Source organism: Manduca sexta, unplaced genomic scaffold (genome assembly GCF_014839805.1).
Source record: "Manduca sexta isolate Smith_Timp_Sample1 unplaced genomic scaffold, JHU_Msex_v1.0 HiC_scaffold_1974, whole genome shotgun sequence".
Taxonomy (NCBI): domain Eukaryota; kingdom Metazoa; phylum Arthropoda; class Insecta; order Lepidoptera; family Sphingidae; genus Manduca; species Manduca sexta.
In genome coordinates, this window is record NW_023592892.1 from 1,217 (window position 1) to 13,498 (window position 12,282).

At 40.1% G+C, this 12,282-nt stretch overlaps 1 protein-coding gene across 1 annotated transcript; it reads left to right on the forward strand.

Annotated features, from left to right (window-relative positions):
• Nucleotides 1–212: 212 nt before the first annotated feature.
• On the forward strand, nt 213–12,016 carry LOC115448455 (nuclear pore complex protein Nup88). The gene is given in 16 exon segments (XM_037445703.1): nt 213–280; nt 580–693; nt 1,467–1,627; nt 1,630–1,678; nt 2,364–2,532; nt 3,278–3,406; nt 5,043–5,063; nt 5,110–5,140; nt 5,249–5,417; nt 6,065–6,164; nt 6,816–6,930; nt 7,649–7,785; nt 8,506–8,555; nt 9,600–9,756; nt 10,236–10,324; nt 11,577–12,016. Coding segments are annotated over 16 exon segments (1,626 nt in total). The 3' UTR covers nt 11,644–12,016.
• Nucleotides 12,017–12,282: the final 266 nt, after the last annotated feature.

Below are 12,282 nucleotides of genomic sequence, written 5' to 3' on the forward strand. Positions count from 1 at the left end.
GAGATTGTGCGGGGGAACGTTTTTATGGTTTTTCCCGCCAAGTATTTTGTTGGATGATTTAAATATGGCGGTTTTTGCGGTAATCTACCGTCGGCTTTGGGTGTTGTGTGTTGTTTGTATGTGTAAAAGAAATAAAAATGAAAGCAGATTTGTTTTCAAATCGCCTCTGATGCTTCAGAAAGATAAGAATTCAGATTATTGAAACGTTTGCAATGTTGCCTGAAAGTCTTGAAGCAAGAGAGAGAAAAGATGACTATGAAATATTCATAGAATTCAAATGGTATGATAAAAAATGTTAATAATTTATTGTTTGTTTAATATATATTTGTCGCCAGTTCGAAAAGCAATTTCTACCAGAAAAAACGGACGAAAAACTCTCTGTCATACTAGATTATCTTTAAACGATATACCAATCGATACCTTCAATAACATAAAATCAATTTGGGTCTGTTCCCACTTCTCACACTAGCATCACAATCTTTATCCTTCAAGAGGTAGCCAGAGGTGCAACCATGGCACCACCCACTTTTCACCAAATATTTTCCTATCGTTCTCATAATGTTGTTTGTATTTTTTCAGGAGCGTGTCACTCGACGAGAGGTTCCTCTACACATTGGGAGATGTCCGTCGCGTGCACTGGCATCCGAATTCACTGTCACACGTCCTCGTGCTGGTCTCTGATAATACTATCAGGTAATATAATAGTTACTTACGTAGGTTTCAGACAAGCCGCTCATTGTGGTAGTTCAAAATACAAAACAGATTGAAAAGGTTATCGAAGTCATGTTGATATTTTTCTCTGTTTACAACAGTAAAGTTGTAAATTTCCTCAACGGCGTGCTTTGCTATCGCTTTGGTATACACTCCGCACGTGGCCAATAACGTTTTTCCAAAGTTTCATTTTAACATAAATTGTATATTTTTTAAGTAATATTTTGAATTTGCCTGTGTGGCGTAGTTGTATTACGGTACGACTGCAATGCTGAAGTCTCGGTTTTCATTCATGGATCGAGCAATGATATTAGGTTTTACTTCTCTGAAAGATGGTGCACCAGTTGCACTAATGTTTACCCCTTTGGGGACGAAAGGTGTAAGTGTGTGTGTGTGTGTATTTTTAAGCTGTAAGACCAGACCATTTAGTAGAGACTTTGCCGGCATCACACCCACCACTACAACTCTTGTAAGCCAGGATCAGCAGTTGCACGCATTTTATGACACCGAGCAGTGAAGCTCAGCGAGTCTCAGCGAAAACGAATATGCCATTATCCCGCAACGAAATTAATCAAATAGAAAGATAGGGCGGAGTTGGAAATATTAATTGTCCACTTCCCTCCAGAGCAATGCGGGTGACAAAATCATGATCTAAGGAGACGTTTTAACCTCAAGGATAGGGACGTTTAGTAGTTAATATTACATTAATCGTTATGTTGACAACTCCAAACCCGAAATACATCTCTCGATTTCAGACTGTATAACATAGCTCTCCGTTCGGGCCCGAAGCTCGTCAAGGTGTACACGATCGGCCCGAAGCCGTCCAGCCTGCTCGCCGGGAAGACGATCCTGGACAGCCTCGGAGACACTGCGGTGGACTTCACCCCCACACCGGATGGGGACCAGCTGCTCATCCTGAGGGAGATGGCGAGGTTTACATGCTGTCGTGTGATTTGGAGAGTAAAAGGTATGGAAAGAAAGAATAATGTATTGTCGCGGTACATGAATTTAAAACCATATACTTCTCGAAAAGAACACTTTACCATAAGTTATTTTAACAATGAGTGCAAAATAAAATTGTATATTAAATATTCATAAAAAGCAATTTAATTTTACATGTTCCAAGGCCATTATTACTACAAGAAAATTTGTTAAGCGGCAACATCAAGTTTTTTGGCGAAAATATTAATTGTTTTTCATTAATGTATTTTTGCACAATGTTAGGAAACGAGTACGTAGTTTTATTTAGTAACGAAATGTAAAAATGACTCTACATATAAAAGTGAGAAACAAAAATTAAAACATGTTTCATATCCAAACCGGGACCACTATGTGGCCATCTCAGGAGAAGCTGTGTCACGACAACCAAAACTCTAATATTGCTCTTTAAAGTCAGTTTACGGTGTAAAGTGCAGAGCTTTATAGAAAAAATACAGTTTTTATGAAAGTTAGTTGACGTATTTTTGTGGCGTATGCGGTACCGAGTATGAAGGTATCGGGTTCGATTTTCGGGTCACGTTAATTGACTTTGAATTTTTCATAAAAAAATTGTCTGTTAAATGGCAATAAGCTGATCAATTCATCGGCATTTCTGCCTACCCCTGAATTTATGATACTGTAAGATGTTATATAGATGTATTATTAACTTCCAGCCCGCCCCACCCGAAGCTGACCGGGCCGATCGCGATCTACCCCCCAGCGGACGACAACTACGGCTCGGAGTCGTGCTCGATCCTCGCGCTGGGCGGGGGGGACGTGCCGCCCATGGTCATCATAGCCACCTGCACCGCGTCCATATACCACTGTTTGCTGCTGCCGAATGTGAGTACTATGATACTACACTTAAGAGCTATTTTTTGACAAAGTGACTTCACTGCACCTGATTTTAAGAAGTGAAGCCAAATGAAAGTGCCGATTACTACGAGTAGGAGGTGTTTTTTTTTTTTCAAAGTTCGTCAAAGTGGCTTCATTGTACCTGATGTTAAGAAATGGAGCCCAAAGAAAGTTTCGACCGATGTGGATGTTTTGGAAGGTTAATTGCCATCGACCATCGGAATTGAAATTAGGGTCAATTCATACGAGCGCAGAGTCAATGTGTATCGGGCACAGATTCTAGATTCCGAGCTGTTACTGAGTAGAAAAACCTTCATTCAAAATAAGACAATAACTCTATTATTATTTAGTTTTTTTTTTTTTTGTAAAACGGCGATAATCTAGAGTTAGTTGGAACGGACTGCCGAGACGAATGTCCGAAGGTTCAAAACTCAAAGGAACACACCTTAGACTTTTCTAAAAGTATATGTGTACTCATTGTGAGTTATCGCTTGCTTTAACGGTAAAGGAAAACGTCGTGAAAAAGCTTGTATACCCGAGAAGTTCTCTATAGGATTTTTGAGGATGTGTGAAGTCTCCCAATCTGCACTACAGCGAGGTAGACTAAGGCCTAATCCCTCTCAGTAGTAGAGGAGGCCCGTGACCAGCAGTGGGACAGTATATAATACTGATACTATTATTTATATATTTATTATAACTCTTTTAAGTCTGTAATGATGTTCATATATTGTAGAGTAACGAATCAGAAGCGGCAAACGGCGACAGCCACGCCCTGTACGTGGTGGAGACCGTCGAACTGAACATCGTACTGAACTCGGAGGACGACGCGCTACAATACTCTTATCCAGTGCAGCTGATCCAGGTGAGTTTACCATTTATCTTGTATAGGTGTATTTTGTGGCTTCGCCTGCGTGAAAAACCATTCTTGGAGTAAAAGTGACACTAAACAGGGTCCTTTCGGCATTGCATTACTAAATTAAACCACATACCTTTCTATTTGGAAATAAGACTATACAACAAGTTACTTGTGTCTTAGATGTAAAATAAAAAGTGTAAGATTCGAACAAAATTAATATTAATAAAAGTGATTTTAATTTTACGCGCCCTAATACCACTATTACTTCTCTAAGAGAATTCGTCGCAGCGACAATATCGTATTTTCAGTCAGAAATACATCCACGCACACGCCATATTCGCTAAACTAAAAATGATCAAAAATAAAGAAAAAGCTAAAACCAGGATTTTCGGTGAAAATATTTGTTATTAATGGATGATTTTTGGCACAACGTCAGCAAAGTTGAAGATGAGTATGTGGTTTCATTTAGTAACGCAATGTCAAAATGAACCTCTATATATTTTTCTTTATGAATTATTGCTTGCTTTAAAGGTGGTCTCTCATATGTGAGAGTCCGCTTGGGATTGAAATGCGCCTGTAATGTTTATTTCTACCGTCAAGCAGTGTGTATTCACTTGTGTTCCGGTTTGAAGAACACTGTAGCCAGTGTAACTACTGGACATAATGAGACTTAACATCTCACGTCTCGGGATGTCGAGCGCAGTGGAATACCAAATACTTTGTAATTCAAGGTATCGGATGGTGTCTCATAATTCAATGTGTGAGATGGTGTTTTTATTGTTTATGGGCAAGTAACGGGGAACGTGCACCAACTGATATCATTATGCACGCACACAAGGCAAAGCAAAATTACGTAGGTACAGCAATATGCTGTATCATATTGACGCAACGACGAATGACGTAACTGTCACGTACACTAGAGACTTTCCCGCCCTCACATCCACCACTACAACTCCTGTAAGCCAGGATCAGCAGTGGCACGCATTTTATGACACCGAGCGTTAAAGCTCGGCGAGTAGGGAAAACTAATTTGTCATTATCCCGCAACGAAATTAATCAAATAGAAAGACAGGGAGGAGTTGGAAATATTTACGTAGTCACGCACACTAGTTTATAATCCTTGGTCAACTAGTTTTAGTGTCATTGAAGCACACTACGTCTAGACCATTGATTCCCAAAAGTCTTTCCAGGTGATCCCCAGGGGTCCACGGGAGACTTGACGGGGAGCTCTACGTTGGCGTGTCCAAAAGATCGGGTTCACGAAAATTTATCTGATTTGATAGTTAAGTACTAAAATGTCGTCTTGGCCTCCACTAACGTGGGTAGATAATATTGACAGGGGTCGTAAGGGGCGCGGTGACCCGAGCATAACTGTCCAGACGCCCCACGCGGTGGCGGGGCGGTATTTGTAATGCACCTTCTCTGCGTAACCAAAAAAAACAGATGTCAACGGAAACAAGTAAATCCTTGAATGAGGGGTCTATAAGAAAAAAAAGTTTGAGAATCTTCGGTCTAAGACATTCTTTTGTCTAAGTTTTAACACTTGATCGCTAATTATATCCAAAACAAATGTACAAAACAGTTAATAACTGATGGATTTGTTTGAATTATGTTTCGATTGAGTATATTCTTGTCCCCACAGTGCGCGGGCGGCGCGTACGCGGCACTGCACGCGGGCGGCGCGCACGCCGTGTCGCTGCCGGCGCTAGCCAGCCCTCGCACACTACGCGCGCGGGGACGGTGCGTACACTCACACTGGACTCTACACATATATATATTGTATCCCCTAGCGCGCGGGCGCGGGTACGTCCAGCATCCGTGAGTCGTAAGCGTCAGTGTTATCCCCAGAGGACGCAGAGAGCTTGCTGGCGAGCCTGTGCTCGCGGCCGAGCGTGTCGCGGTACGTCGTGCACACGGGCGGCGCGCGGGCGCCGTGCGCGCCAGCGAGCGCGGTGGTGACGGCCCCTCCACTCCCCACGCTGCTGGTGCTGTGCGCTGACGGCGCGCTCATCGCCAGGTGACGACTGATTATGGACCTTCAAAAATTGTTTAAGGATCTCTATTGGACAAGAATCAAATTCCGATTTACATCACAAAGATTCTTCTCACTTTAACCATCATTATAGGGCGTTACTGCCTTGTAAGATGTTCAAAAGCCTTACGATGAACACTTTCCTAATATCAACCCTGTATTATATACTGTCCCACTGTTGAGCACGGGCCTCCTCTACTACTGAGAGGGAATAAGCCTTAGTCCACCACGCTGGCCTAGTGCGGATTGGTAGACTTCACACACCCTCGAAAATTCGTAGTAGAGAATTTCTCAAGTATGCAGGTTTCCTCACGATGTTTTCCTTCACCGTTAAAGCAAGCGATAGCTCACAAAGAATACACACATATTTTTTTAAGAAAAGTCAGAGCTGTGTGCCCTTGGGATTTGAACCTGCAGACATTCGTCTCGACAGTCCGTTCTACAATCAACTAAGCTATCGCCGCTGTTTCACATACACTTTCCTGCAGGCACAATTAACCTCGCCCACAACGAAGATAATATAAACTTTTGAGTAACACATTAGAACTTAGAATTGTCTTTGATATGGGATACCAATAGCTTTAAAATAAAACATTAGTTAAATAATCTAACCGAACCACTGTCTATTGCAGATCTCTAGAACCGTACGATTTAGAAGAACAGCTGTACAAAGAAATTCAACTGAAAAATCCCGCGCTTGAACAAGACGACCTGCGCAATATGATGAAAGAGGTAACATTGTTTATTTTCACCTATATGATTGTTAATCATTATATTTGATGTTATTATAGTAAAAATAATGAAATACTATACGTGTAATGTAAAATAAGGATAAATTCAGAGAATGTTTTTTTTATCATTGAGCACTTATTTACACGACTTGACATAATGTTTCTAATTTTTAAATTATATTAGAACTACGAAGTTCTACAACAGTAATTACTTTGGTTTACGATTATTTTAAAATTGCAGAAATAATTGTCAAAAACATTCTAACTGACTATTTTTTCAAAATACTGGGAACTAGCTACTGATTAAATAAACTACGGGCGAAATTAACCAATTGGAGTGAAGTTAGTCTCACATGTTTACAGATGATTTATTTTGATTGGTCCAATTTCCCTATCAGGATCATTTATTGATATCGTCTAATAGCCGTGCCAATTTTTTTTTATTTTTCTATTATTGCTTTCTATGATGAGACGAGCTTGCCGTTCGCCTAATGGTAAACGATACGACCATAAACAGCAGAAACACCACCCAACAACTTGAATTACAAAGTATTGTTTGATATTCCACTGCGCTCGCTATCCTGAGACATGAGATGTTAAGTCTCATCAGGTCCAGTAGTTACACTGGCTACAATTTTTTCTTCGTTTCCAGCGCCAGAAGCTGACGTTCTCGTCGATCATCCAAGACATCCTCACGCGGGAGGTGTCGCAGCCGAATCCTACACACGGACCGGCGACACGAGCCCAGCCCCAAGGAGTGTCTCGAAGTGAGTACTAAATCATCTACTATTGAACAGGACTCAGTAGCTTACCATAGAGGGGCTCTGTATAAAAATTTGTTGGGGGGTCCTTCAGTACGAACTTTTGGGCGCCTGCCTACTTTAGTGTAGGTATGGGTCAAGAAGGGGCCTCAAAGCTCGAGGGCCCCGTATCACATTGTAGTTACATTTTTTTGTAATTATGTTGTGTAGTGTACTGTGCGTGCACATACATGACAGGTATGATACGGGAACGATTTAGTAATAATGAAATAACCATTCTGAATGCCGCTTTAATTGCAACTGATCTGAAAAAATATATTTTGAGTAATGCTAAGTGACATTTGCTTATGATGCTAAAGTGAATCAATATTAGTGTGCGGTGATCCGTACACCTTAGACCAAAAAAGGAGATGAAAAAAGAATTATAAGAAAACCTATCCAACTCTTAACTACCATCATCGTGGCCGGTGACGTAGTTGTATTACGGTACGACTGCATTGTTAATGTCTTGGTGCCGATTCTTGGGTTAGGCAAAGTGATGTTGGGTGTGTCTAGTCAATATCAGCCCGGAGTCTGGAATTCGTGCTCGATATGGCGATCAGCTTGCCCCTTATCATCATAGGAAGGAATACATATGGCGGAAAGTGGGTGCACCAGTTGCATCTCTGCCTATTCCTTCAACGATAAAAGACGTGTGTGTGCTCATTGACATTGTGTGTGTCAGACGCTGAGCTCTGCGTGCGTGCGGCTGCGCGGCAGTACGTGCGCAGACTCGCGCGCGCCGCGGCCGCGCTCGCCGACAAGCTGCGCGCCGTGCACACGCTCGCCGAGCGGCAGCGGGGGTGGCTGCACGCGCTGCAGGTACACACCACACACCAACCACCACACGCCAACCACTACACATCACACACCAACCACCACACACCAACCACCAACCACTACACATCACACACCAACCACCACACACCAACCACTACACATCACACACCAACCACCACACACCAACCACCACACACCAAACACCACACACCAACCACCACACACCAACCACCACACACCAAACACCACACACCAACCACCACACACCAACCACCACACACCAACCACCACACACCAACCACCACACACCAACCACCACACACCAACCACCAACCACTACACATCACACACCAACAACCACACATCACACACCAACCACCACACATCACATACTAACCACTACACATCACACACCAAACATCAAACACCATATACACAACTAAAGGCTCTGTCATTAATAAGTTTTCAATATAAATAATTACATCAGCCCTGTATTTTGTAATGTATCACTGGTGGGCACGGACTTCCTTTAATACCGGGAAAGCTTAGTCCACCATGCTAGGCGGTTTTTCTTTTTTTTGTTCGTGGAGGAATTACCTTATTACTACCGCCCAGTCCTCATGGTAGCGACTGAGCATTTATGTTGGGGTCACCCTGTCTTACGACAAAGTCAGTTACACATTTTACCACAATATGGTGAGGTTTTTTATTTTCTTGGTCAAACCGTATTGATATTATATTATGTATTTGTAAAATTTTCAGAAAGAAATAGACGACGTACAACTACAATCGGTTGTTTTTGGAGAGAAAGCGTTTGCTCGCGGAGAAACACCAGGATGATATTAAATATAGGTAAACTTTGAAGTCTATGAAACATTGCCTTTTCAAAGAGGTGCGCACCCCCTATAGAAGCTTCACTACATGTGAAGGGGGGTTGGTTAATGTAGTATTTATATATGTATTCCTCGGAAACAGTGCTTTTTGCGTATGAAAGGTACAACTGCTAACGAATATGCAAAATTTTACATAAGTGTGTTGTGGTCCGGTATCAGCTACTGTAATGTGTATATCTGGTTTTAAACATGCCGACATAATTGTGTCGACTGGCGAGGGGTAATCATCTCTCGTTGGACTCTCCTATGCTTACCATCAGGTGAAGTGAGGTCACTTTACCATCTATACTATTATATAAAGCTGAAGAGTTTGTTTGTTTGTTTGTTTGAACGCGCTAATCTCAGGAACTACCGGGTCAATCTGAAAAATTCTTTTTGTGTTGGATAGCCCTTTGTTCGTGGAGTGCTATAGGCTATATATCATCACGCTATACCCAATAGGAGCAGAGCAGTAATGGCTAATCTCAGGAACTACCGGGTCAATCTGAAAAAATATTTTTGTGTTGGATAGCCCTTTGTTCGTGGAGTGCTGTAGACTATATATCATCACGCTATGACCAATAGGAGCGGAGCAGTAATGAAACATGTTACAAAAACAGGGAAAATTTATTAGTTATGAGAACTTCCGTTGCGTTCGCTGCGTAAACGGTCAAAGTTATACAACAATGATGAATGAGTATGACGGGATTGTTCCTCTTAAAAAGTTCTATAATAATATATTATAAAACAAAATCCCCGCTGCATCTGGCTGCCTGAACGTGTTAAACTCAAAAACTACCCAACGTATTAAGATGAAATTTGGTATGGAGACAGTTTGAGACCCTGGGAAGAACATAGGCTCCCGGGAAAATATAAGCGTGACTTTTATAACGGTAAACTTGAGCCCGAAAAACTTTATAACGCGGGCGGAGCCGCGAGCAAAAGCTAGTATAAAATATATATGTTATTATGTATGTGTCGCAGGTGTTCCGCAGTGGTCCGCGGCCTGCGCGCGAGCTACCGCGCCTCGCCCGCCGAGCGGGAACTCCTCGCCGAGCTGCACACCTACAAGCGGTGCCGCGAACGGTTCGCCGATCAGATACAGCAACTCAAACAGCACTCCAAACGGAACGCTGAAGAGGTCTGGCATTACTAATCTAATACTTGTCATTTAGGAAATTTCTATTTTTTTTTTTTCATAAAAAATAAAATTGATTGAGAGAGGAACAATATTACAGCCGATTTTTGTACCTGACAAAAGATAAAATTATCTTGTTTTGCATTATACAAATGTAAATCTGACAAGAGATGTATGGGGTATTCAATCCGTAAACTAATTGGATTAAAAATGACGTCTTTCATACAAATAATTTAAATTGTATTAAAATTTATAATACTTTGTTAGAAGAATTCACAAACCATCTGTTCAAACTGTCGGTTCATCTCACCTTTGCAACTAAACACTCCTAAAAAAGTATTTAATAAATCTATCTAATTCTTAAATGCTATCCCCCGTTATAACTTCATCATACCGCATTCATCAGTTCAGTCCGTCAGTTTAATTTGACTGCATGCTATATCATTTAAATGTACTATAATTCGTATAAATACAATTTCCAGATCAATAAATGGCAAGAAGAATACAAGAAGAAAGACGCAGCTTTGGGCAAAACGCATAGCGACTCGATCCAATCTATTCTACAACAGCAGTAAGTAATTTTGTACAAATAAATATAGGGGAAGCGTGGGGTAGTGCTATTCAAAAATAAATTTTAAATCACTTATGTTTACTGCATTTTTTCCTTTTACAAATGCTGAAACTCACAGAGTCTAGAATTCGTTTATTGTTGCGACAGGCTCGCCTCTCCTCACATTGTGGGAAGGAAGCTTAACGTAAAATTGATGTAACATTACCACTTCTGCCTATGCTTTTAGTTGTGAACCCATATGTAAGAAGTTCTTACTAATTACAGACTACATAAACGAGATTCAATTTATAAAGTTTAAAAAGTCAAATCTCACACTCATACGCAACGTGCTTGAAAACAAGTACATTTTTTCTTCACACACGCACACACTCCTTTTATCACCAAGTGGTAGCCAGAGACGACTGATGCACCCACTTTTCGCTTTATGTATTCCGTCCCTGATGTGACGGGGGCGAGCCAATCGCCATATCGGGCACAAATTCCAAACTCCGGGCTGATACTGAGTAGTAAACGAGTAGAAAATTACTTTGTCTAATAAAGAAACCCAAGACCTCACACTGCAGTCATACCGTCATACAACTCTACTGAGACAGTAACTATATATATAAAAATGAATCTCTATTTCCCTTGGTCACGTCATCACGCGTGAACGGCTGGACCGATTTCACTATTTTTTATCTTTGTTATGTTTGTTATTGTGAGGAGAAGGTTTTTATGAAAGAAAAAATTCAAAGAATTGCGCAAAAATTAGAAAATTAAATTTCTAATTCATAAAATTTCTTAAAATTAGAAAATTTGAGAAAACTTAACGAAAATATTAATTTTATATAACTGTCAATTGTTTGAAATAACTGTCTGCGATTGACATAATGCGCGCTGCAAATTCATAGTTAAGACGGGACAACGACTTGCAACGTCAGCTAGTTGATAAAAAAATACAATATAGCACGTTCTGTAGCACGTTCTAGATCTCCTATTCCGCGTACTCTCAACGCTCTTAATGCCCTTCTACCAGCGCATCACATTTTCACGTAGTTTCGACTGATTGGAACGTGATCCAGTATGAATGTTTGCATTATTGTGAAATTAACTCATGATACCGCATATTTCCTGTAGTACATTATTGATCTGAATATCATACTGTAGTTATATGTTGTTATTATTAACATAATTAGTGTAATTTCTTCGTCCGTTCTAATTGAAATAAATATATTTCGAATAACCATTGCTAATATTAAATTGTTATTTACAGAACGCTCCAAGTGTCCACGCTTATTGAAGAAACGAAGCTACTGAAAGATCAACTCAGCATAGTTTAGATATTGTATTAGTTTTGTCGGCCTCGTTTCTTGAACCTCCAGTTGCTATACTTAATTTCTTTCATAGTTTTAATTACAACACTCATTAATTTAATGTTAATGAATACTCCCAAGAAAAAAATGCATATTTATGTGGGGAAGTATTAGGAATTTCGTTTTTAGTTAATAGTTGTTAGAATTCTTTGTATGTTGATTATAAGATTACAGAACTTGACCAATTTTTTTCTATAATTCTTCATTTTGTGTATGGATAAATTTAACTGACATTTAAACTGTCAGTATTAACTGAACACGTGTGCATTCTTGCAAATGTTGATTACCGACTTTCATTTTGTATTGTTTTGTAGTAATTTAAATAAAGTATTAAGACCAATTAGTTATTTTATTTTGCTTTCTGTTTATTTATTTTTCTTTCTATGATATTCTATATATTATAATATTCTATATATTATAATATTCTATATATAATAACAATAATGCATGAGAAGATTAATGAAGATGGAGGAAGCGAGTGAAGTATGCTAGAATCGTGCAAAGTGGCAATTTATAGTCTCTGCCTACCCCTATGGGATAGAAGGCGTGATACTATGTATGTGTATATGTAATTTCATTAACTAAATAACGTGCGTTATGTGCTTC